The 27,294-nt window shown below is 42.8% G+C and overlaps 1 protein-coding gene across 4 annotated transcripts in view; it reads left to right on the top strand.

Annotated features, from left to right (window-relative positions):
- Positions 1-4,292: 4,292 nt before the first annotated feature.
- The window catches only part of TOX3 (TOX high mobility group box family member 3), a 103,282-nt gene continuing 80,280 nt past the window's right edge, over positions 4,293-27,294 (top strand). For 2 of the 4 annotated variants that reach the window (XM_079118530.1, XM_079118531.1), the window contains exon 1: positions 5,493-5,718. In XM_079118530.1, coding sequence (XP_078974656.1) covers positions 5,632-5,718 — 87 coding nt within the window. In that variant the 5' untranslated portion in view covers positions 5,493-5,631. Of the gene's footprint in view, positions 4,525-5,492; positions 5,719-27,294 lie in introns of those variants that run through there. The other 2 variants (XM_079118533.1, XM_079118532.1) reach the window with 2 other exon arrangements.

Below are 27,294 nucleotides of genomic sequence, written 5' to 3' on the forward strand. Positions count from 1 at the left end.
ACCCATTTGCTAAGAAAGTACTGGATCTTCAGCTCCCATTGTTCAGCCAGTGGTCTTTGTGGGCTGCACTGCGGGGGCCCCTCCTGCTGTAAACCCTCTGGGCTTCCTGATTTTCACTCTGTATAAACCTCCTCCCCCTTCACTACCTTTGTCTCTTTGGGGGAAAAAAATCTTTTTCACTTGAGCAAAATAAAAACTACCCAGTATTTGTTTCTGGAGTGTAATTATAAACTTCATTGTACATTCTTCCTGGCTTTGATGCTTATCTTGAAGAGTTCAGTGAAAATAAATTGTTTTTATGAAAGCAGAGAAACCATTTGATAAACACACTGTCTCTGAAAATTGTTCCTGCAAAAGAGGTCATTCTTTCACTTTAAAAGAAATAGAATATATTTCAGAAAACAGGCAGGACAGCAGCTGAGGGTTTCTGCAAATACGGATTCTTTTTATTTTATTTTTTTTTTAAGGTTGAGTGTAAATACACTGAAAATTGCACACCTCCTGATTGTGTTGAGTGTATTGGTTTCTAAAACAGCTTTATTAAAGAGTTACTCAGGTCACAAGGAAATACTTGCTGCATTTCACATTTCTGAGAATGAATTCTCAGCTTAGTACTCCTTTACTACTAGGGTTTTGGGGTTACTGTTCCATAATTACTATATATCTGTCAGAACCTATGGGTGTATCTATTCTTAGTAAAAGTAGTTTTTCAGAGTTCTTCTTGTGCCTTTTGGCACTGAGACCAATCTGACAAAAACTGGGTATATACAGAGAGAGCAAAACTGAATCCATATTTACTTTCATGGAGGAGGAAAAGTTTGTTTATGTTCCCCCCATTTGCCTATGCTTCAGTATTTTTTAACCAAAGTAAAAATATCAAAACAGCTTGTATTTCCAGACTAGAAAAAAGTATGGATCCATTGAAAACCGAAACTAAAAATGACTATGTGGGCTTTTTTTTTTTTTTAACATGATAATTCCTGTATGGAACCCTTCAGTTGATTAGTTTTAGATCCTCCACTGGAAACAGGTAATGAGGGCCCCAAGGTCATGATTCTTCCTCTATACCATGTATGTGTATGTTCACTATCGTGAAAGCCTTTGTAGGTCTTGATTTTATCTGCATGTCATTTACACTAGGAATGTGAACTGTTGATTTTCTGACATGAAACTCTTAAATTTCATGGGGATGAGTTTTACACACATATTAAGAATCCAGGCTGGATAGGAAAGCTATGCTTTATGACATGAAGCCAAATTCAGATATGAAACCAACTCTCAGATGTTTTACCAATATAATACATTAGCTGTTACTATGGGAATACATGAGGAGAAACTTGAGGAGCTCTGGCCTTGTTAATTTCCATTTGGAGCTGCTGTTAATTTGGCTACATTACATATTGCAAACAAGGATCATAATATTTGGATAGGACTTTTCATCACCCAAACTCAAGAGAATTAAACTATATATAATGTTTAATAGTATCCTCATCTCATCTGGGCAAGCAGAACCCAGAGGGGTTAAATTACTTTCACAGATTCTGAAAAGTGGGAGTCTCAGTACAATTTCTGGTTATAAAACTCAGCAGGTTTAGATTTAATGCAGTCCTCTTGGGAACCTTTTTGCTTAATTTGGAGGCAGGTAAAGTAGAGAAGTGAAGTTTTCAGAGTTCTGTCACGATGTAGTTTCCCTATTATGTTGAAGTGTGTGTATCCACTGCCCCCTCCCCCGTTTTAGGGATTCTTGGGTGACATCAACTATACAATTAGAAACATCAAGATAATAAGACTGTTTTGACCCAAATCATATAAAAACCCTAAAGGGGTTTTCTTATGTTCAGAAGTTGTATTTTGGCTGCACAAGGGTTTCTTCTGTCCTCTCTAATCAATAACTGTTAGCACTGTTCAACATAAATTCAAAGCATATTTAAGATACATTCCTGGAGAAGTTTCTTCAAATTCAAGGCTAACCTAGTATGAAGGAAACCTTTGTCTATGGTATTTCAGAAACGAGACTGCTCACAGACTGAAAAAGGTGACACCCTTAAGATGACAAATAGCATGACAGCTAGAATTGCCTTACGATTTTTTAGTGCATCATTCCAAAACTTTTAATGGAAGGGCTTCAAATCCCCTGGAACTCTTAAAATGAATTGGCATTTTGAATGCAATGGAGGGTTGAATCAGATCAGTTCTAAATGAAACAACATATGATCTTAGTTTTAAAGTATTTGAAGGTTCTAGAATAGCAGGGCACAAAAGGTCCTACCCTTCTCCTCCCAAGGTAGATTGTTCTTAACCAAACCAAAGGTCCTGGATACCCTCTTCTCAAATCCTACCTTAACTAGATTCCCTACAAATCATCTTCCACTATTAAAACACTTTTTCCCTCCCCTCTCTTTTCCTTCCTTTCTCCTCACCTTATTTCCTTCCCATTTCCTTCTGAACTGCCTTTGAATTACTTTTTAATTGCAAACACACTATGGATGGAGCATGGCTGATGTTCCTGGGATCCTGCAGTGATCTAGCAGTGTGCACTGCCTCCTCCCTCCTGCCTTCTCTGACACATTTCATGGAGGCCGAGAGTCTGGCCTCTTTCATGCTATGTGTGCATTTGTTTATCAGATTGCTTTTCTCAATAGCAAGGACAGCTGTGGCATGACAAGATCTCCAGGTGACTGGCTGGGATGGGACAGGGCATGTGTGCATGTATACATGAGAAGGTGTGTGTGCAAGTGTGTAGTCCATAGTTCTCATTAAGGACTTTCACGATACATGTTGTGATTCTTTCTCATTCACAAGTGCCTAAAATAGTGCCTGCCACATTTTAGGTACTCCAAATTTGCTTCTGAATACCTGGAGACTGGGTAAAATCAAGGGGCGGCCTTGCCAAACGACCACGGATTTTCTCATTCTAAATGGCTCCATATACACATCTTGAGCCTCATCATTTGATTTATTTTTCCCCCTCTCTAATCCAAATCTATACGCATAACTTAGCCTAAATTGTAATAATAAAATGCAGACCAATGAGTACTGTCCTCCTCTTAAAGGTATTTGCATTCTAAAGGAAAAAGGGACTCTAATAGAGACTTCTAGTAGAATAGGCAAGAGATGTTCTGGGGTGTGACTGGGCATTCCTAAGTTCTGAGAGTCTCCTGGAGCCAGGTTCTCACTTCCTGTTTCTTCAATGTTCAGTGCTGCACATCAGCCCAGGTTCAGTTCCTGCTCTGACAGCCAGTGGGGTTTCCACTTTGAAGAATATTTGTATGCCTGATCCTGGAGGTCTGATTACAACTTCAGGTTTACTCCGTCTGGAACTTTGATTATACTTTCCTTCATCCTCTGTAATCAAGTTCAGATTGCTCCAGATGAACGGCAGAATGAGCAGAAGGTGAGGCATGTACAAAGAAAAACTCAGCTTCCCAGCCTTTTGGGCTCCTTTTAAGAGCTATCTGGGGAGAAAAATTCTTTTCTGGCACCCCAGGTCAGCAGGCTGCTCCTCTCCTGTGGCCAGACTCTGCACTATACACCATTGTTAAATACTCATAGTGAAACTTAAAAGATGCTCTCTTTCGCGACAACAGGTGGCCACTGCAACCTCCAGTTCTGATTGGTGGAAAGGCCACAGGCGCCTAGTGGCCCAGAGAAAGGGCCTCCACTTTTGCGTTTCAAGAACTTACTCAATGGGGTGTTGTCCTGATAATATCTCAGCGCACTGCCAATTTGTGCAACCCGCTGGGCCATTAGGGAGCGCCGCTGGGTTGTCAACGTTAAATGGAGACTCGGGAGAGGGGGATCGGAGTCAACCCAGGGACAATGTGAGCAGTTGTTCCTTTCCTGAATACACACGGCTTTCTCGCAGTCCCCAACACTGGTTTCTGCTAAGAGAAGAGCAAATACACACACTTTCACCTAATCGAAGTTTATTTTCCCTGCTTGGTTCCAGAAAGATAATATTGAGTGAAGGTACACATACAGGTGTCAGAAGCCCGAGTGTCTAATTTGGAGAGCCGAAGAAATGAAAAGAAACTCGTGTAATGCTTGTCTGAAAAAGTTCAGGCCCGGGGCCAGTTGTGATCAAGGGACGACACCGTTAGTCGTGTCAGACGAAATATTTTGAAATTTCTCTCCTTTTAAAGTAGCTCACAGATAACTGAGTGGGGCACCGGGAGCAGATCCCACAGCCTCTCTAACGTTTTCTTCCGCCAAGGCTGAAGGCCAAACTCTCAAATTAACTCACAGCAATAAAGCCGAGGACGGAAAAGAAAAAAAAAAAAAAAAAAAATGTAGCTTAAAGAAAGAGAAAGAAATAAAGAGGGGGTGGGTGAGTGCAGTATGGGGAAGTTAATCACCCAGAACCTTTTAGGAAAATAGGGACATTTTCTCTCAGAGAGCAGTGAATGATCCGCCTAGATCCAGTTACTCAAATGCCTTTCGAATACAAACAAGAGCAAAGAAAATAAGAAGAGAAGCGACAGGAGGCTTAACCCGGGAAGCTTCAAGTCTGCCTACCTGTGAAAGGTCAGGCCCAACACCCCTTCTGAAAAATACCACAGGTGTACATGGGGTCCCGGGTCCCGGCTACCGGGAGACACGCGTGCAGGTTGGCTGCTGGGATAGGTGTGCCCACGCAAGGGACATTCGGGACACAGGGCGGGGAGGGTGAAGGGACCGAGGGACAGGCCCCCACCGGGGAGGCAAGGGGGCCAGAGGAAAGCGATGGAAGGAGGGGCGGGCCGGGAGCGGACCGCGTGGGGATGCTGGGGCCGAGGCGCGCGGGGATCGGAAAGGCGGAGGGTGGGACGCCGGGGCCACGGGGCTGGCGGCGGCGGGGCCGACCGAAGCGGCCGAGGAGAGGAGGGGAGCAAGGAGCGCTTCGAGGCAGCGGGGACAAAGAGGACCGGAGAAGGAAGGGGGGCGAGGTGGGAAGAAGAGGGGCCCGGGAGAGGGGCGCCCGCGGCGCGGGCGACAGGGAAGGCGAGGGCTGCTCCAGGCGCGGGGTGAGCGGCGGGGCCCGCGCGGGGCAGGGGCCGGGAGGGGTCGCGCGCGCGGAGGCGGGCCGGGCCGGGGAGCGCACCGGCGGGGCGGGCGGCGCGCCAGCTGCCCGCGGTGGGAGGGGCGGAGCGGCGGCGGCGCGGGGAGGGGACCGGCGGCGGAGGCAGGAGGGGGAGAAGGAGGGGAGGGGCCGGGCCCCTTGTCTCCGCGGCTCCTCTCCTCAGTCCGCCCGGGGAGGAGGAGGAGGAGCGGGGCCAGCCGCCGCCGCCGCCGCCGTCCCAGCCTCGCCCAGCGCACCTGAACTCGCCGCGCCGCCCCGGGCCCCCGCGCTGTGCCCCGCGCCCCGGGCGCCCGGCCCGCGCGCAGGCTACCTCGGTGCCCCAGCGGGGCGCGTCCCCCGGGCCGCCTCCCGCTCTCCCGCGGCTCGCGTGGCCGCGCCTTTGTGTGCGGCGGCCGCGGCTCCCGGGCTCCTTGGGCTCCGGTCGCGACGCCCCTCCAGCCCCGAGTCCCGCGCGCCGACTCCGGGCGCCCCCAGTCGGGCGCCCCCGACGGTGGATCTAGCGGTTGCGAGGAGGCGGGCACCGTCCCCGGCGAGCCCCAGTCCCGGCCCTCGGCCCCGGGCCCGGCTCCGGCATGGATGTGAGGTTCTACCCCGCGGCGGCCGGGGACCCCGCCGGCCTGGACTTCGCGCAGTGCCTGGGGTACTACGGCTACAGCAAGGTGACCGGGCCGGGCCGGGCCAGGGGGTGGGGGGCGGGGGCCACCTCCCCATCCGGGGCGCGCCCCGCGCTCCTGCTCACCGCTTGCTGCACTTTTCTTTCCCCTCCTGTCTCCCGTAACCACTCCTTTCCCTTTGCGCCTTCGTCTCTGTCCAACTCTCCTCTTTCTGCCCCTTCCCACCCCCCTTTTTGTCTTTCTGCGGGCGCTCTGCTCTGCCCCTCCGCCTCTCCTCCCACCTCCCCCCCGACTCTCCATGCTGCCCCAAAGCGGAGCGAAGAGCAGCCGAGGACTGAAAGACGGGACTCGCGTGTGATTCTTTGTTGTTATTAGTAAACACGATCGGAACCCCCCTAACTGCGGGGGTGGGGGTGGGTTGGGCAACGCAGGGGTCCCTGATCTCGTGGTCCGATGGTCTCGCCCCTCTCGGCTCAGTCAGTCTTACCTCCCCCACCCGCTTGAGAGCTGGCCCCGGGGCCGGTTGGGGAACCGAAGAACAAACTTTTGAACGTGCTGCCTGGACCTCAGACGGGGTGTGGGCGAAGTGGTTGGGATCCCTGCAGGTGGGCTTTGCTACCTTTCCCGCTGGGGCGCTCTGGACCACCGAACGGACCTGCCCGCCCCTCCCGGGTCAGCGCAAGTGGCTTCTCATCTTTCATTTTTGGGGGCGGGGGTTAAGTTTTTGCATTTCGGGGAGATCAGAGTTGCAGACCTCCACACCACACCTTGGAGTCACCTCATCCTCCTGCACTTCCCCCTGCGCCAACTTGGAGAACCTAGTGTTTCAGGTGGCCGAAGGTGGATCGCAGAAGGGCAGGCGGCGCAGCGAGTCGGTGCCGGGCTGTAGCCCGGGTGCCAGAGCCGCGCCTGCTCGGGCTCTCTGTCCTCTCTTAAGCCCCCAGGGCCGAGCTTTGGAGAAAACATCACCCCGAGGGCGACATTCAGAGAAAGAACCGTGCTCTGGATGGCCTGTGCCTTTTGAATGTGGTTTTCTTTCCCTTCCCCCTGCTCCTCCCTCCCCCTCCTTTTCTTTCAAATCGTAGTTTGTTTATGATTGCTTGGATAACAGAGGAGGAAATAAGGAGCCTGCTGAAAGAAAGGTGCTATACAAAAGTAATGAATAAATAACAGGAAGAGGAGGAATTGCATCTAGAATGAGGGACAGTTTGCTGTGCCCCGTGGCTGATGGAAGCTCGTGTTCTTTCCTATTTGTTTGTACTTCCTTCCCAACTCCAGTGCTGAAGTTTGTAAAAGACCATTAGGATCGCTCTTGTTCGTCCCTGTGCCATCATGGGCCAGCTCCGCGTCTGGCACAGAGGGCCCTCCCTATAAATTTAGAACGAAGGGACTTTATCTAGTGTTTTTAACTCCTTGGTGGCGGCGTGTGTGTGTGTGTGTGTGTGTGTGTGTGTGTGTGTATGTGTGTATGTGTGTGTGTGTGTAGGGGGGCGCATTCATGCTCTCGGAATTCCAAGAGTAACACATTAAACACTGGAAACGGAACAAGAAAAGACTGATGGCTGTAGCCAGAGTTAAAGATTGGTTTTTGTCCTCTGATTTTGGATTTACTCAGGTTATTAAATGCTTTAAAAAGTCCCCCATGTATGCTCAGTCAGGGACTTAGGCAGCCTAATTAAGTATGTAGTGTTTCTGAGAATCCACCTAATTGTTCCAGTGGGGTATTATTTATCTCCTTAGAACTTAGCCTGTGTGTGCAAGCCTTGTATAAACTGGGCATGCTCTTATTTTGGGAAGCCATTACCTTGTCTAATGTTTCTACTTCTTTCTCTGATTTAAGATCAGCAACACTCGAATGACACCAAAATAGAAACCTATTGTACTAATCCAGTCACTGCAATGCGTGGCAAATCTCTGTTCACTAGGATCCCAAGGTACTTCAAGGGACCAGAGGAAATTGTGGGTGTTTTGTGTGTGTCTCTTTTTATTTTCTGAAAAAGACTATTTTGAGTCCATTTAAACTCAGAATACTTACTTCAGGGAGGGCATATAAAGCTCGTAAACAGACATTATGGAGATGCTTGTTCAACTTCAGGAGTGTGGATACAAGCTGGTTTGCTGTCATCTTAATCGAGCTATATTCCCGAAATAACCTGCTGTCTTAGTAATCAGCAATCTGATCATGTTAAGTGCTGTAGTACCCAACTTGTGAAAGTTAGGTACAGCACTTAATATTGGGAGGAATCAAATTGTACATATTCTAAGGGGCGTTTCCATTTGCTTACAGGTAAAAATATATTACAATCCTTGAAATAAAGCATTCCTTATGTTAAGCCACAATACTGTTTTCCTACTCTTTATTTCAGAAGTAGAAACCCCAATTTTATTTACTGTAATTTTTTTTTCGAATGAGAAAGAGGAAATGTTAACTTTATATAAAACAGCAAGTGCTAATTAAAGGTTTATAGCATTTTCTTTCACAGCTAACTTATGTGTCTGAAGTGGTACTGCTTAGTGAGGTTTATACTGAAAATGTAAAACCTAGCACACAAAGACATGTGTTTAATTTATATGAAAATACCTGTAATTATTAATCTCTTAAGACAACTTTAAATGACTTGCATTATCTTTCTGGACGGGAAATCATGGATTTCACAAAAGTATGTTTTTGCCCTTTCTTGTTTTAATGACTGTCTGGGAAACTTTAGAAAGAACACAGAACTCTGGTCTCCAGGCGAAACAAGTGAAAAGTTAGCGCTTATCTTTAAATTTATTTACAAACCGTGAATAATAGGGTTCCATTCATTTCTCTCTTTAACAAATGACCAGAGTCCTTTGTATAAATTATATGCGAGTGTATTATCTTTACATTCTGAGTATATGGATCCTTTTTAAATGTCAGTGTTCATGAAAGTGTACTCTGTCTATGGAGAATGGATGAAAGAGTTCTGAGGGTTCAAAAGTCATTGCAAGTAGGAGAATAACTTCAAATAAAATATAGCCAGGATCATTAAAATCAGTTAATAATTCATGAACCAGCCACTGATGTAGAAACTTAAAGTCATCTCTATTTTCTAAGGGCTAATTTCCATTTTAATTTCAAGTGGAAAATCTACTGTTTGATCATTTCTTTATGTGGTGTGGCTAACAAATTAAACTAAAGTCTATATGTTAACAAAAGTCCTTAATATAAGATTCAAGTGCATTTGTGACCCATTGACAATGTATATGGAATTTCTTTCCCTGGGTCCAGTTAATTTTCTCACCAGTAAGAAAATCATATGTAAAGTATCAATTAGCATAGAGTTGTCATAAGTCTGCTACCCCAAAATGAGATTGTGTTTTGAATGTGGGTATAGAGGAGGTAAAATTATACTGTAGGTTAATAATGAACTTGGACTAAATTCTACTAGCTTTTTCTGCATGTTTTTTGAGCTTCTCTCTTTTCCCTTCCAAATATGGCTGTTGTCTTCTTGTCTTTAATGATAATTAGTTCTATTTTGTTTTTATTCAGTCTAAATCTTCCCTTATACTTATTATATGTATTATTTATTGATCACTCTGCTTAAATTAAGGCATTCCAATGTTAGCACGTTGATTCTACCTTATTGGGTCTCTACCTGGGTTAGTTTGAAGAGAAAGAGAAACTGAAAGATAATGTGTTATTTGTCTCTTTTCCTGGGGCTCATGATTCAAATTGAGAATACTTTGAGGAATTCGATGGAACCTTAGACTGATATCTTAAACTAGCATGAGAATTAATTGCCTCATTTCTGGAGACGTTAAATTTTGAGAACAGATTGAGAGATTTCCATATCCTTCCATACCAGATATTGAAGCCATGTTATGGAAGAGAAATAAGAATTCTCTAAAGAGCTTAGACCAGGGATCTTACACTCAAATGTCTGTGAGGACATCCAGTTAACCTACATGAGGATAGAGTTTGTGGCCTAGTGGAGAACATGTCACACTTAAAGGGTGGCCTTGTTTGTCGTTAGTAGATTGTTGCCATTTGGGCCCACTATTTCCAGATTTTCCAATTTTTCTTTTCAAGAGAATGGTAATCTGGATTTTTTTTAATATGTACTTCCCAAATTTTAAATGTTGGCAGTATATTAACAAATAAAATCTTTACATGGGACCCTCAAAACATGCTTTTGTGCTACTTCTTTGCAACTTTTGTCTTAGACAAGTTTATATGCAGATGAGGATTTAAAAATGTTTTTATAAGTCATTTGTGGTTTATGTTCAACTCTGTGGGCAATTCTACATCCAGCTCTGGACAGTTGAGTGAATGGAGTAGACCTGGGTAAAGAAATTTGTGATAGCTATAAAGAAGACTAGACTTACGGCAGATTGGTTGGTTTCAGGTTAGTACTCAGGTACTTCTAGAATTTTGGAAGGACCTAACCACTATGGATCTGGGCTCCCCTCCATATCAAACATTGAAATACACCCGTATCCTACTTTTAACATGATATGATACGACACCATATCTAAGTTGATCAGCTGACTTATGTTTACAGTTTGTAGACATTGATTTTGTATTTATTCATTTTCATATTATAGTTCTTTTGGCGCTGCTTGCCTCATTCATTTTCTTCTTCATATTTGAAAATTTTTTTGGCCTTTGAGAATCTTGCAGTCTGGTTTGTTGTGATTGATAGGTAAATTGGATCTGTTGCCATTAACTGGAGATCTACAAACTCTCCAATTGGCCCCTCCAGGGAGTGGAATGTTGATGAAAACTCTGTGTGCACTAGAGACAAGCATATAGTTAGCCAAAAAAAAAAAAATTTAATTTTAGTCATATTAGATAGAGGCTATGAGTGTATGTGGTCTCAGTGTTCAAAGTGTGTGTTGATATTTCAAGACTCAGCTCTTTCAGGCCACAATCTCAACTGGATGCTGGATCGGCTTGAGGTGTGTTTAATTTTAAAGTATTTTTTAAAAGTCCAATTAGTTGTCTGTGTCTAAAAATCTTTGTGTGTAAGTCTGGATTCCAGCTTTTTTTCCGAATTAATTGTAAATTTGGAAAAAATGAACCCGCATCCCTGGGTGGCGACATCTGCTGGGAGTCCTTCAGATGGGCATGCAAACGGTAGTTCATCACAATCACTACTTCCTCTTCTCCTGCTCAGCCTCTGTGTTCCTCTCAGGTCCTGGGAGCCTTTGCGTTTGAAAACTTTGATTAAGAAGAGATCAAATTAAGCAAACCACAGGTGATGCTGAAACCTAGTGAAAGGAGGTTACTGTCACTGGAGAAATTACAGTCCAGGTGTGCTTTGTGGGTAGTAATATGTGATCATTTTATGGAGTTGTTTCTCAAACTTCATCATCTACAAGAACCACCTGGAGTGCTTGTTATAATGCAGACTTTTGGACTTTACTCCTAGAGATTCCAATTCATAGGTCTGGGGTGGGGCTCCCAGGAGATGCTGCTGGTGTGGGACTGGAGACTATGTTCGGAGTAGTGTAGTGCAGAGGGCCTTCTGTGGTAAGGTAGAGTTTGCTTTTTGTGTGTTTACAGGTTAGAATGCCTTGGGTTGCAGATAACAGAGAACCCAACAGAGTGATGTAAACTAAAGACATTGTTTACTTACAAAGTCTCCAGGTAGGCCGTCTCAGCCTTTTTGAATGGTTCCATCATATAGATCCCTCGGATCTCTTTATTCTCCCAACCTTGGAGTTTGGGCACTTTCCTGAAACCAGTTGCAAGTTGGCTACTAAGCTCCTGGCATCACCTCCTAAGCCGATAGTGCATGAAACAGGAACAGTGCAGTGGTCGCCAAGAGCACATTTCCCTCCTGCATCTCTTATCAAGAAGCAACAGCTTCTCTTATTGATCAGAAGAGGGTCGTGTGACCACCCTAGGACACTCACATTGGTAAAGAAGAAGGAGATTGCTGTGATGGGTTTAGACCCATCCCATGTCGTCCCCTGGGGTTGAGCCTTGTACATGAGCATAGTAAGTGTTATGCTGTGTTTGCAAGAAGAGGGCTGTTGGGAAGACAACCGGCAGTGCTTGCTGCTATGTGCATTTGAAGAATTGTTGATGGGCCAGTGGTTTGGGTACAAGTTGTACTTTGTAAAGGTGGATCTGACCTTCTGACTAAATTGGTACAGAGCCCCACCAGAGCTAGGGAGACTACCTAGGAGGTCATTACCCCATTGAGTAAAGTTGAGAAGGATTTGAACAAGAAGGGGTAAATGTGGCTGCAAGGGAGAGGAAAGCACTCCATGAGACATCTCTGACTTGGGAAGGGAGAAAGGAGATGGAGATGATTAGGGTGTTTCTACTTGGGTCCTAGATGAATGGTAAGACCTTGAGCGGAAACAGAGATTAGACAAGAGGCCAGTTTGGAAGGAGAGATAAAGCTGACTTTGGATATTTTGGTGGAATATTTCCAGAGAGACAGGTACTGGGTTAGTTTCAAGAGAGTGGTCAGGGAGGAGGAATCATAGTTGGTCTTCCTGTATGCAGTAATGTGATGGAGATGGACTTTTGTCCTTTCAGAGTAAGGAAATGAGTTCAAGGAACATCCTTGGTCTTGAGGGTGGTAGGCGATGCTAAATCAACTCCCCAGTTAGTGAAGTGATAATTTAGGAGGTAATATTACATATGGAACTCAGATTATTTGGAAATCATACTGCACTGTTAAAACAGTGGTATAAAAAAAGAAGTGTGCCTGTATATGTTTGTTTACATTTGATACCAGCTTATTCTCTTAATAGTTATTTGGAAGAAACATTCCTTTTTTGCTGTGCTGGGAATTGAACCCAGGACGTTTTGCGCTAGGCAGGTTATCTACCACTGAGCTACATCCCTGGCCCAGGAAACATTATTAAATGGTAATAACTAAATGGGAATGATGCAGAATTTGCAATAACAATTAAAAACCATGTTAGCCACTTATGAATGAGAATATTTAATTTTTTTGTTCTTTATGTTAGAGGTGAATTTTAAATTGGATTTTGTGAGATGTTATTTATGTCTAAATATCTTAGAGAATCTGTTTCAACTGTGGCTAATAAGGAGGGATAGGATTTTTGCTAAGTATGCATGCAAATTTAAATATGTTTTGAATGTAGATTCAGGTCACTTAAAAAACCCTGTTCCAAATACAGAAGTAGAGGCTTTTTGTCAAGGTCTGTATGAGCTTCTGACAGGTTTTATCTTCTCCTCTTGAGGTAGATCATTTCATTTTCTTTGTTTCCTGGGTTTGTGTCCTTAATCTTCTCAGGATGCCATGTTCTCTTAAATATGTTCCATACTTTTGTGAAGCATATCAGCCCCTGGAAAATGTTCCTTCTTGTATGAGTAGAGTTCTATTTTTAATCTTAATTTTGCTTTGTTTATAAAAGAATAATCTGGGTGTCTTGATAATCCATAAGTCAAACAAATTGGCCATTATCAAAAGGCATTTGGATTTTACCCTAAACACATCTTTGAGTGATATAGACTCCTTCTTTTGGAGGTGTGGATTTTGAGCTTGGCCCTTCTATTCCAAATGTGGCAAGTTTTATGTGGATTTATCTACAGTGACCAAATTGCTTATGTGGAAGGATTTGTTAAAGATAATGATGAGGGGGTGAATTTTTAAATTTGTTTAAAATTGATGTAGTATAAGTTATAGTACCATACTGTGAGGTTTTTCAGAAGTTTCTATGGTTGATTTGTAATGAGCAAGGGATTTACTGTGGAATAATAAAAGTTCTGCAGTTTCTTTAAAAAAAATCTGCTAGGTATAGAAAATGGAAATCCAAATTGCCAACCTGACTTGAAAACTTTAGGGAAATATGTTTGCTTGGTTGGAAATTGATTTTCTTGATAAAAGGATGAGTTAAATCTAGAAATATTTGAATAGTTAAAAAATATGGTAGAATTGTTTTAGAGTTCCTTAATGTCTATCTCTTCAATGAGCACCTCAGCATTTACTAATTGGCTTATTTAAAAAATTATAGTGAGAGAGCTTAATGGAGAAGTGGTTAAAATAGTTGGATAGTTAAAATTGCTTTTGGTTGCAAATGAGAAAATGTCACCCAACTGAATGAAATACAACAGGGATTATAAGTTTTGTTTCAGGCATAGCGAGATCCAGGGTCTCAGAGGATGTTGTAAGACTTTCTTCTGTATCACCTCTGCTTACATCTCTTTGGCTTCTTCGTCAGCAAGATTGACCTCAGGTGGTGGGAAGATGTCCAGCAGCTGCTCCAGGTCACATTCACACAGCTCAGCTCCCCAGGGGGAGAACTTCTTTCTTGCTTGTTTCAACTTCTCTACATCAAGTTCCATTGGATAGACTTGGTCCCATGTCCAGGCCCCATAGTCCTGTGGGCATCTCAGGAGTTGATACTGTCATTCTCTAGGAAACCATGTGGGCTGCTCTAGGAAACAAAGTAGGTACTGCCTTCAGTCACAAAAGTAGGTACTGGGTAGGGAAAAAAGTCCATTTAAAACTGTTCCTTCCACTGAAGCTTGATGATTTTTTTTTTTTTTTTTTGGTACTGAGAACTGAACCCATTGATGATTTACCACTGAGCTACATGCTCAGTTCTTGTTATTTATTTATTTATTTAATCTCAAGACAGGGTCTCACTAAGAGTTTCACTAAGTTGCTGAGGCTGGTATTGAACTTGTGATCTTCCTGCCTCAGTGTCCCAAGTCGTTGGGATTATAGGTTTGTACCACCACACCTGACTGAAATTTGATGATTTTGAAGTTACCTGAGGATTTGCACTATGCATAATTATTTTTATTCTTTATGGAAACCAGAAGTAGCTTGTCCTTACTTAACGCAGATATTTTATTATGATAGGAATGAACTTCTTGTTGAGGCTGAGATTAGATGTGGTCTACCTTCAAGAGACCTCTACCTTGACTGGGGAGCAGATATGTGTGCATGTGTGCACGTGTGTGTAAATATGTGTATATAAGAGAGGTGTTTTAGCCGAATCTGATGATGGTGGAGGTAAAAGCTCCCCATGAGCAGATGGGATGAGGAAGAAGATCATGGAGGGATGTGCTGTCAGGAACAAGAGCTCTTGGGGACTGTCAGGCTTGGACAAATAGGAAATATAAGGATATTTAGAGGAGAGAGTGAGAGGGAATTCTAGACAGGATTTGCTGTGAGCTTAACATCTGAATAGAAGTCCAGTTAGAGTCCTCAGCAGGATGGTCTATGGAATAATCTGTGGAGGTGAATTTTTGTGTTCCTATGGTGAGAGGTATGGTTGGTGAGATCAAATTGTGGAAGCACTAGAATGTTTGGCCAAAGAGCCAAGTTTTTTCTTAGTAGGTACTAGTAAAGTCTGTGTGTGTTACAGTGTTTCAGTACCTTTGTGTGTGTGTGTGTGTGTGTGTGTGCGCGTGTGTGTTTGTAGGTAGGCAGGGAGGAGAGGATGCCATTTTGAAGGGGGAGCTTATGAGAAGATATTTTCAAAACTATTTGAAAATATTTGAGGGAGAGATGAGGGGGAAGGGATGGGTACTGAATAATGGATAGGATGGTCGCCTGGTGTGGGAATGAAGACTGTAGGTGAAGGGAGTTAGCCTCTGATTGTAGGCTGGAAACCACTTCTTGGACATAATAGGGAGGAGAGATCGCTGAAGATTTATGTATGTGATTTATTTATATATGCGAAGTATGTATATCCTGTACTATTATGTAGAAAAGATGGCAGGGAAGGAGTGAGAGGGAGGGAAGGAGAGAGGAATGAATGGGTGTGGACCTTGATTGACAGGTTCAAGATCTATCCCTGCCCTGCTGTCTTCCGTCTCATTTCTTATGGCCCCCCTCTGTTCTTGCTTTGTGTATCTTGACCTCTCCAGCCATTATCCCATCCTTTTGCACTTGCTGTCACCCTGTCTGAAACCTTTTCTCCAGAGATCTTCACTTGGCTGGTGTTTCCTCAGCAGTAAGGTCTTAGCCTAAATATCTCCTTCAGGTTTGGCCTCACTATTTAAAAATATCTCAATCTCTAAAATATCCTTTTCCCCTGCCTCCAGTTACCACTTCCCTACCCCCATTTCTTATTCATGGCATGTGTCCCCGGTTCAGGGTTTCATTTGTTCAGCCACATGCTGCTGCGCCATCTCTTTGCACTGGAGTATATTGATGAGGGTGAGGTCTGGGCCTACTTTGAGGACCAAGGGACAGATATCTGGGGCGGTGCTTGGTACACAGAAGAAAATGTGATGAAGAGTGAAAAAGAGATGAATAAAAACATTATAGAGGGGTTGGGGATATAGCTCAGTTGGTAGTGGCTGGGTTCAATCCCCAGCACCAAAAACAAAAACAAAAACAAAAACAAAAACAAAAAATCATCATAGAGCAGAAGATCTGATCTTAAGTTAATCTTTGCATAAACTGGTTGGACCCAACCATGTGCCAGAAATTTCAAGGCAATGTAGGGGAAAGGAGCTGTAAAAAGTCACTTGTCCTGTTTTTAAGGATTCCTTTTCAAGGCTTTTAAGGTAGAATTTTATTTTTGATTTTTGTATCAGTATTTCATGTGTTGGTAGCCCCCGAATAGAGTAACGGGTGTGAAGTTGGCGTCAGGGTGGCTCTTGCCTAAGAAGGAGTGAGAGAGGAACACAAGTAGAGACAAACAAGTAAAGAAGTTTTCAAAGTGACTGAGTTTGATCCAAGAAAGGGAGAAAAAAGCAAACTTTTGAATAGCAATGCCTAAATGATGTAGATTTTCGTTTCTCTTTTCCTTAGCCAAGTCTAGAGGGAAGTGATCCAGGGCTGCACCTGTGACTCCCAGGCTCGAAGGAAATGCAGTCTGTGGTGCCCCTGGCCACGTGCCCTGTTACAGACGCCATTACTGTGGAGGGAGTGAGCCATAGGAATGGACAACTGATAGTTTAGTGGGGGTGGGGGAGTGATAGGTGAGGTCCAAGAAACCCTTCCTGGGTATCTCCAAGTTTCTGATTTTTGTATACAAATCACAGTGGTCTATTTTTTTCTGTGAAGTTTAATGTCTTTTTTTCTTTCATTTGCTTCTTGGAAGATGTTCCTTTGTTGAGAAAGATGCACTGTAATAAGTTTGATATCTTTTTAGTCCTTTCTTCAGTTTTGGGATTTTATTTTGGGTAGGCTTAAAATACCCAATGATTTATGTTCTTTGTAGAAACTGCAAATCATTATGCCCTAATTTTAATTGAATACCTATATTTTAGGCTCACATTTCTCTTCTTTTCAAAACTCATCTTGAATTTTTATAGCGTTTTTTTTTTTTTCTCAAGTCTTAACTATTGGTGACAAAGTTTGAGCAATGTTTCTTTAGATATTTTGAAAATTTTTGATCAAACCCAATTTACCCCTGAAGCCTCATGTCCACTGTCCACTGAGAATCTTCTTCACTAGGAACCCCGGGTCCTTTATGTCCCTTTGCCTCACGTAGTCCACTGGCCCCTTTGGTTAGCCCTTGGTTCTTTATGCAGCCTTGACTATGAGGACATGCTGGCTGCTCTGGCCTCTACCCAACCTCCTCTCTCCTTTCCTCTTGCTGTGTATTTCATATCCTAAAGTTCTCCACTTAGGGGCAGTTGAACTTGGGCCCTGGCCGCATAGTCCTGTATTCATCCATCTATTCTCTTGGGCATTCTCCACAATGACTCATTCAAGTTTTTCCCACTTTCTTCACATCCCAGGCCAACCAGCCCTCCCCTTGTTCCTCATGGACTTCTGGAGGAATTTGATATTATCTGCCATGAATCTCAGTCATCCTTCTCACTTGTCTAGGTCTCTGTTCCAGACCCAGACGGAGAACAGTTCTACTCTTCGGAATAAATCCTTCCAACAATATTGTGTATCCCTTCCTGACTCTTGGATGTTCTTGGTTCTGCAGACAGTACCCACCTTCCCAGGCTTGTGCCTTTCTGCTTTCAAATGTTCCTGTTCCTTAGCTGGTGCAGTGGTGCCTGCCTGTAATCCCAGCAACTCGGGAGGCTGAGGCAGGAGGATTCCGGTTTGGAGGTCAGCCTCAGCAACTTAGTGAGACCCTGTCTCAAATTAACAAGGGCTGGGGATGTAACTCAGTGGCAAAGCACCCCTGGGTTCAACCCCCAGTATCAAAAAAAAAAAAAAAAAAAAAAAAGAAAAGAAAAAAAAATAAAAAAAATTCCTGTTCCTGCTGTTCTGATGTCTTCTGATCTCCACTGTAGAGTTAAAGTGCTACCTCTCTTGTCCCACTTTTTGCTGTTTCCTCATTTCATCCACATAAAATGCTTCCTATGTTCATTTATTTCAGTTTTTCCCTTAAATTAATGTAAAATTAAGACTACCACAAATAGAAAATCCCATGGCTTTCCACATACAGAGGGAAAAAAAATCCTAAAGGTAAACCCAGGGGAGTAAACAGTGTTTTTGAAATCTCACTGGAGACCTTGCTTGCCCGAGGCTCTGTTCTGTGTTTGTTGAAAGGGAAGATTTGCAAGTGTCAGGGAGGCGTTGAAGATGTGTTAGCACCAAACTGAGACATGGTCTTTGATTTTATCTGTCTTGGAAAGGAATTCAGAGCAGAATGGCTTTCCCCAGATGTCATGAAAGGTGCTTCTCTTCCTGTACCTTCTAGAGCAGAGTGTTTCTCAAACTTGGGTGTGCTTACCAACCTCCAGGGGACATGGTGACATGCACATAGGTCTGGGGTGAGCCCAAGAGCTGGGATTGCTGACAGGTCCCCAGGGAGCCCATGTGGCCACCTCTCTAGCTATAGAGTCCTAGAGAAAGGACCATCTACCCTGGCACTTGCCCAGCTGTGGACACCTCTTTAACATGGTCTCTCTGAACAGTTTTTCAGACAAGTCCTGTGTCTTTCCCACCCTGACTGCCTTTACACCCTGTAGACCACTTCTCTTCCCCTAGTGTGGCTGGAACTGTCTCCGAGCTCCTCGGATGAGCTGTCCTTGTCACATTAAACTTCATTCATTCATGCACGAGCGTGGAGTGCCTGTTGTAGGACAGATACTGCTTTAAACCCTGGGGTCATCTCTTTTCTGACGACTCTGTAATTTCCTACCCCTACCCGGGTCCCTCTGTGTCCCCCTGTGTCTTGGTTCCCTAATTTAGTCCATCTGGATGCTTCTGGTTGCTTTTGCTGTGCCATCTTCTCTGCTGTTTTCCCTCCTCTTCCCAGGGACTGGAAGTCTCCTTCTAGAGCTTGACGTCTTGCTCTTTTGACCTCTGCTTCCCTCTCTCTCCTTTTTTCTTTTTTATTTGTTCTGTGCCATTAGCTGTTCCCTTTCTGGTGTTTGTATTAGTTGTCTATGACTGTGTAATAAATCACCTCTAAATTTTGTGACTTAAAACGTTTTGCTTGTAATTGTGCAAGCCAGCAGTTTAGGCTGGATGCAGTGGGGCAGTTATTCTCCTCTGGATTCTCTGAGGTGTGTGCAGTCAGCTACAGGGTGGCCAGGAGGGTGGAGGCTGGCCGTCAGGGGCCCCTGTTTCTCTGGCCTCTAGTTCCTTACCTCCTGCACGCCATCCTGGGCTTGTTCTCCTGGAGATAGCATTCTGGGAAGGTGCGGAGATATCAGGGGCCTGGAGCTCAGACCTAGAAATGTCACCCTTTTCCTTCTACCACAGTCTCCTGACCAAAGCAAGCCCCCAGGCCAGTCCTGATTCAAGGGGTGAGGAAACTATTTTCTGATGGAAGGAGAAGCCAAGTTACCTTGCAAAGGGGCTTGGCTACAGAAAGGCAGAAGAATGGTGGCCCTTTTTCAATTTTGATGGACCAATGCCTCAAAAACGGTCATCTCTTACCTTTCTAGTCTCCTGCACGGCACCTCCGTAGCCACCTCCGTAGGCCTTCGCCACTGCTGGGATTGTCGTCTGTTCACATCTAGCAGGAGCCATATGTCACTACGTGTCACTCCCACCCCAAACTCCCCTTCAGGTTTACATATACCACCACCAATTTACAGGTGCAAACTCTCAAAATTACCATTGCTTTTATTTATTTATTTATTTATTTATTTGCGGTGCTGGGGATTGAACCCAGGGCCTCGTGCTTGTGAGGCAAGCACTCTACCACCTGAGCTATCTCCCCAGCCCGGCGTTGCTTTCTTGGCTTCTTTTGGTTCCTCCGTGAGTCTTCGTGTCTCCTTCCTTTTTCCTTCAAGGGGTCTTATTCTCTCTGCCTCCTTTTTGCTGTCAGGAGTCGAGTCCACACGAGTGTGGAGTGCCTTTTGTATGCCAGGTACTGCTTTAAACCCTGGGGTCATCTTTTCCCTTGCCTCCTGTCCCTACTCTAAATTTTTCTCACCTCCAGTTGCACCCAGGTTCCACTTTTGGTATGATTCCGAGGACGTCATGCTAAGCGGGCATTCTCCTCCTAAAATCACCTCCGTGGCTTGTTGTTGTTCATTGCAGAGCTTTCTCAGCTGCCACCTTTGTTTTGTTTATTTACAAAATTTTTTATATTGATCCACTTTCAAATTTGACATTCCTATTGCATATGGCAGCCCGGTATTGCTTTAGTGTACAAAAATCACCTGTAAAATAAATGCACAATTACTAATTTTTTAAAAGGTATATTTGTATACCACTTAAATTAATCTAGTATGCATAATAGATACCGGGAGCAGTGGCCTCTTGGGTAAATTGCTGTGTCTTCAGCTTGACGTTGAAGACCCTTCATATCTGGTGTCAAACTTGCCACATTAAAGAAAAGCAAAATTCCTTAGTGAACAGTTGGTGAATTTTCTTAAATGCTTAAGTTCTGCTGGGTGTCACAAACTAGGATTTGCTTAAGAATCTTCTAGATTTCTTCCATCCATTGTATTCTTCTAGTCTTTTGCTGTCACTCTCCTACCTTTATTTTTTGTACCTGTTCTTAGACATACATTTGTTTTTGAAAATATTAATTTCAAATAGTCATTTTCCTTCTGCTTCCAAGGTTCATTGTTCACAATAAGTAACTTTTCTTGGTGGCATAATAATCCTTGCTCTGTGTACATTAGTTTTTTTTTTTTTTTTCCATTACTGGAGATTGAACCCAAGGGTACTCTACCACTGAACTACATCTCCAATCTGTTTTATTTTTAATTTTCAGACAGGGTCTCCCAGAGTTGATGATGAGGCTGACCTGGAACTTGTGATCCTCCTGCCTCAGCACCCCGAGTTGCTGGGATTCCAGGCGTGCACCAGCCACTGTGCTGGGCTGCATTACTGATTTTTAAAACATTTTTTCCAATCCTGGTTTTGGCTTAACAGGTTTCTAATTATCAGTGGAGTAAAATCGTTTGTTAGGTATTCCTTTTTTAATGGTTTGTCTCAGTCTTACAGTCCTAGAAAACATTGTAGTTAGGACTATACAGCTTTGATCATCTGAGATTCTCTTTATAGTTCAGACACTTTGAAAATGCATCTTGAAGCAAGTGCAAGATTGTAGGTGGCAGGTAGCCTTTCCCTTCTGTGTTTCTTAAGCCTGCATGCTTGCGAGGGCGGAATTTGTGGATGACTAAGGTAGAAACCAAGTAAAGAGACACCAAGTCAAGTTGAAGGAATTCTACTGGGCTTGAAAACTAAGGATAGTGATAACAGAAGACCAGGAGAGAATGATGGATAGGAGGGATGGAAAGAATCTTATATAAGGATGAAGGACAAAAACCAGCATCTAGTTATAGAGAGGCAAGATAGAAGGGCCCAATTTTAAAACCCAGGCCAATTTAACCTTAACGGATCTATCTGACAACAGATAACACCTCATTGCTTGATTGCGGTCACTAACCAAAATGTACCATTGTGGCACAACCCTTACCTTAACATTCAACTTTCTGGGAAATTTATTTGCGGATGATAAATTTTGCCATCATGCATAGATTGTTGACACAGAATTTTTGTCCTTCGGTTTCTTATCAGAAATAATGGGAATAATGATCTTGAAGTTTCTGCTGCCCAGCTTGCCTTTAAAAAATCTGTTGTAAGAAAGAATGTATTTCTGGTGAAGGGCCTGAAGAAGATGCACCCATTTCACCAGATAACCTAATTTAATGAGAAGATGCTGCCAGACCGAGAGCCGAATGCTCCTGGTGACATCTTATCCACCCTGCTCCACGGTCGCTTTTGCAGGATCTCTTTCCTTTACTGAATTGCACACCCATCAGGACTCACTTGGCATCTGGAGGAATCATGAGTCGTAGTTTCATGAACAACCTTTTGTTTTGTTTGTTCTGCTTAGAATGTAGCGCATCTCATCTCAAAGGGTCCTTTTTTAGGATGATTTTCCCGAGAATCTTCTTAGAAGACTAACAGGAAGATCTGAAAAGAATCCACTTAGTCTTATCTTGTGGGTATTATTAGACTTGTCATTCTCATTTCTTCCTTTGCATTGGCTGCCAAGAAATTGGATTCAAACACGAAACCCATTTAGTAGCTGTCCAGGATGGTAGGATATGCACTCCTATGTGTGGGGTCATCTAGATTTTATTATTTTCTTTATTTTACATTCTCTTTGCCTTGATTCTTGTATTACCCCTCTTTTAAAAAATAAATATGCTTTTAAAAGTCACCCCAATCCTTCTGTGGAGAAAAACAGGCTATGAATAAATACTTGAAGTACTTGTGAGTATAATGAATATGTTTGTATAATGTCAAGGATACTTATATCTTTCTGAAAGGGAAATTTTCACATAAAAAAAAGAACTTAGTCTACTGTGTCAATATTGTAAAACTAAAAAACAAACTCTTATCCCTTTCTCTTATGGTCTTTTTTATAAGTAGGATATGATTCTCCATGTATAGCACTTGCTGGAAGTTGTTTCTTACATTTCCTTCCAAAATTATAGAATCTATTAAAATGGTGAAAACAGGAAAGTCAATGCATTCCCCAAATCTTTAAGTTAATGTTTGCACTCTCTTGCCCGTCAAGAACTATTAATTCTTGAAAGTAAATCTCATAACATAATTGACCTCCATCTTAATTTTACCTGAAGACAGTGCTAAGATGAACCTGTCATCGGGGGGGTCTGTTACTGTTCAGTGTTGACTGGTTCACACATACATTCCGTGATCCATGTGTGGGCTCCCTAGTGGTCACAAAGAGTTTCATAACTCACCCAAAGAATTTGTCCATTCAGGAAGTGCTGCCATCTTGGCTTCATGAAGTCTGCCAGTTGCTGCATGAGTCCTGCTCGAATTGAGAGAAGCAGCTTTAAAGCCTCTTGTGAAACCAGCCACCCTCTTAGATTGCCATCAGGTGATTCATGAGAGTTCAAATGTATTTTGCTGTTGTCTAGGGGGTCACTTTTGTTTCATCAACTTTCTGAATATTGGAAAATTTGACTTTGGTAACTTTGGAAAGCAGCCTAACTCATTCCTCCTTAGGCTGTTGTTGGTTCTGCTTATCTAAGGTTAGTTCGGAGTGGTCCAATGTGTTTCAATGACTCCAAATTTTGAGCATTTGGCAGGCTGACAGGGTGTGAAACAGAGTCTGGGGACCAGGGTTCTACAACTTAATGGCTCTGTGATCTCCAGCATGTTCCTTGAACTTTTTAGCATCTTGGTTTACAAAAGGGAGATTTTGCTTTGTGGTGCTGGAGAGACAGGGGTGGGCAAAACAGATCAAGTTCTGCCTCACAGCACTTACTGCCTATGGATTATTGACACCCTACTCCATGGGCTTGTTGTGTATGATAAACAAACTTACCTTCTTGAGAATTATAATAGTATTTCCAGCATAGAGTTTTTGTAAATATTAACAGTAACTCCACTGACTAAGCACTTTGCTGATGTTAGCTATTATCATTATTCCAATATATTATTGTCATCCTAAGATTAGGTCAGTGTCTTAACATATGGATAGATTGCTGTTCACAAACTATGGGAAAACCATCTTGCCTTAGAGTATCCCATTATTTTACCAGAACTTGAAGGACTGAATTGGAAGGACTTTCACCTTGAGCACTGATAGGTGGAAACTCTGTTCTTTGTTTCATGTATGATTTGAGCAGGGTTTTTCACCCTTGACATTATTGATATTTGGGGCCTAATAATTCTTTATTGTAGGAGGTTGTCCTGTGCATAGAAGGATGTTTGGCAGTATCCCTGGCGTCTACCCACTAGGTGCCAGTAGCACCCCCAGTTATGACAACCAAAAATGTCTCTAGATATTACCAGATGTCTTCTGGTTGAGAACCACCTTGCTAGAGGAATATTTTGGAAATTTTTCTGATTTTGTCATTTAGAAAAGGCTAACCGGAATAAGTTACTCCTTTGTTGCAAAGGGCATTTATCTAAATATAGGGCAGTTATTTCTCTAGGGCCTAAAGATGCTAAAAGGATCTTTCATCACTGTATTCCCCAGAATAGTAAAGAAAGCCAGAGTTCATTCTAGGGAGTAGATGATCACCAAAGAAAGAGGTTTCCTGGACCAATTAAAATCATCCACACCTGTCTTGGCTTCTGCCAGATATTTTCTTTTGTCTTCTTGCTCTTTTTTTGTTTAGGAATCTCTTTGAGTTGATAAGAATATCCTTTGAATTTATAAAACTGCGTAAGAACAGTGGTCCAAAAAGAGCAGGTCTGTATTCCTTAGAGGAAATAATTGTCCATCAACTGGGGAATTGACTCAGTTAGGGTCCACCTATGTCCCTGGGTGCTTGAACTCAGTCACAGAGCATTTGGGATGAATTGTTACAACACCACCAACGACCAGTTCTATGCATTGATTATATTAGAATAAAAATAGGACTCTAGGTGACCAGGATTTGGTTTTCTTATCTCATTTCTTCTGACATTGGGTGTATACACTCAAGATGATGGCTTTATGTGTTTAGTCATTCCAGTATATTTGCTAGTTATTTTTTATTTATTTATTTATTTTAGTCTTGAGTCACATGAACCCCAAACTCAGATGTCATTCATTCCTTAAATATTCACAGAGTGGCTACTGTGTCTAGTATGGCGTGTGCTGAAATTTAATAGGCAGTTTGGCCCCTTCACTCTGTGACTTCCTGGAGGCAGTGACCACATCTGCCTCATTTGCCACCATGTTCCCAATACCCAGTACTGTGCCTAGTATGCAGGAAAACCTTGGCACATAACTAGTTGCAAGATTTTATGCTAATATTTAGGGTTCTTTACTTACAGATTTCTTAAGCTGATTACATAGTTTGGGAACAATTGGCAGGCTGTCTTAAAGCCTGCAGCAATACTTTTAAAAGAACAGATCCCAAGAAAATGTGTTGTGGTGGTCCAGCGTTTCCCCAGAAGTTAATTGCAAAGTCTACCTGGTAGATTCCTCCCCCTGCAGTTGGCACTGTGACCCTCTCTGTCTACTGTGCCTGGAATTCCCGGAGGAAAAGGGGATGCTGAAGACAACAGTGTCTCTCACTGGCTCTGATCAGGGTTTTATTGTCAGGAAATCCCCCTTTTCAGGGACTTCATTGTCTGCATCCTCTAAACAGCCCTCCCTCCACCCCCCCATGCCCTGCCAACCAATGATTTCAAGGCTTTATAGAAATGAAAAGTTGCTCTTCTTCACAAAAAAGATCGGGGGAGATAAAGTGATTAACACTTATTTTGTTCAGGAATCCATCTGAGCTACCATCCTTGAACACTCATTTGGCTTGTTGGAAGGGTAATCTCTTTCAGAAACATTGGACAGAATTGACCAATTCATTATGTATGTAAGTCTGCTTAAGAATGTTTGATTCAGTGAGCCCTCATCTCCTGGCTTCCTAATCTTCCTTGGCTCTTCTGTTCTCTTTGAGTTTCTGCAACTCATTTCTACCCTGATTATTGAAGCTTTCCCTGGACATTCCAGGCCTGGTCGAATCTTGATGAATAGATTTATGGGGGGGAAATGCCATCCTCCTTTAGTTGGTTATTGATGGCCAGATTGTTCTGGGGTAATTAAACTCGGGTAACTACAAATTTAGGCAGAAAAGTATGAAATTACTTGAGCCAGTGGGAATGTTGAAGGATGTCTTAGAGGCAGTGAGGAATTCTTATAAATTGGACAATGTGGGATGTTCCAGAACAGCCAATTATGAAAGATATATATTAAAACAAACATCCATTTAGTTCATCATGAGCATACAATTATATGTACTATCTAAAAACAGCAACAAATAATTGTAGGCATCTTGCATGGAAATGTACTTTTTTTTTTTTTTTTCCCCAAGTCCTTTTTCCTTTTAGGTTCACCAGGCAGATTTCTATCAAAGTATTATTGCCATTACCTATAACAGGGAATAGAGGAAGTGGACAAAATATAAAGATATTAGAAAGTATTGGAGAGTGTGCATGCATGCTTGTGTATGGGCACAGCACTCCTGTGGACTTCTAAATGGTGCAGAGGAATTGGGGTGTGAGAAGAGCCCCTCTCTTAAGTTATTGCCTTTGTCTTTCTTGCCTCCAATGCAATGAGATAAATTCATAGGAAGTTTGTGTTTTCCCTCTGGGTGCAGCAGGTGAAGTTACTGATGGCAGAATCCACACTTTTTAGCAGGTGGTCAGGTACCTGAAATAGAATATGATCGTGTTATTTTGTTATCATAATCATTTAGGTAGGTACTGTGGACTCCAGATAAGTTTTCTCTATTTCCTTTCTAGTGGGAGAATTTCAGTAAAAAAGGATAAGAGGAAAGGAAAAAGGAAGAAAAAAAAAGAAAAATTTTCTCAAACTAAGTCCATCTGTACTCAAGGAACATACATGGATAGCCCTCTGCCCCCAAAGTTATCATCAACTTTTGTGTTCAGTGGAAAGATTCTCTAGTCATTTTATTTACTGTGCCTGATTAGGTGCAATATGTTGAAATAGAATGATCAGGTCCTGAAAATATTTATTTATTTGCAGTAGTGGGGATTGAACCTAGGACTCTGCATACTAGGCAAGTGCTCTACTACTTAGTAGCTACATCCCAGGCCTTTTGTTTTTTTTTAAATCAATAAAACAAGTGTTCTTTCCTTCCCTACCCCCATTCAGATGTCTTACCTTTTATATTTTTGAAGTGAAAATAGAGCAAAGTAGGGATTTTTTTTTTTTTTTTTTTTTTAATTATTGCTCCAACTCAGGACACTTTCTGGGAAGTTTTACCATAATAGAAAAAGAAAATCTGGGTGAATGTGCCAGGAAGAAGAACCAGCATCCTGACTTAAGAAAAGGCAGCAAATGGAGCTTCTCAGAAGACAGGGAACAGGGCTGAGCTCAGATTTTGCCTGTCATGCTGCAGAGGTGAGGTCTTCTCTTCTAAAAATGAGATAAAGCTCCAGCATGCTTCCGCTGGGTGCTGAGTTTTCTGTTTTGGAAGTTGGCTGGAGCTAGCGCGAAGGATGGACTGGGTTAAGGAAGAAAAGGAGGAATGGCCACGTGCTTGGAACAAGAGCGAGTCCCTTCTTAGCCCTCTGTGGGGAAGGAGGGCATGGAAGTGTTCATTTCCTTTTATGTCTCGTTCAGTGAATGCCCAAATCTTCCCAATTCTCATTAAGAGACTTTGTAATCGTGTACACGTACCCGTGGTGATTGGAAATCATTTGCATTTACTGCTCCACACATGTAAATCATAGTAATTTTAGGAAGAAAGAATTGCAAACATCTAAAAAATTCATTTGAATGCATTTTCTCAAGTTCCATTTTTAATATATCCATTCCTTTCAAGCAGTCTAATGT

Source organism: Sciurus vulgaris (assembly GCF_902686455.1).
Source record: "Sciurus vulgaris genome assembly, chromosome: 17".
In the NCBI taxonomy this organism is placed as follows: domain Eukaryota; kingdom Metazoa; phylum Chordata; class Mammalia; order Rodentia; family Sciuridae; genus Sciurus; species Sciurus vulgaris.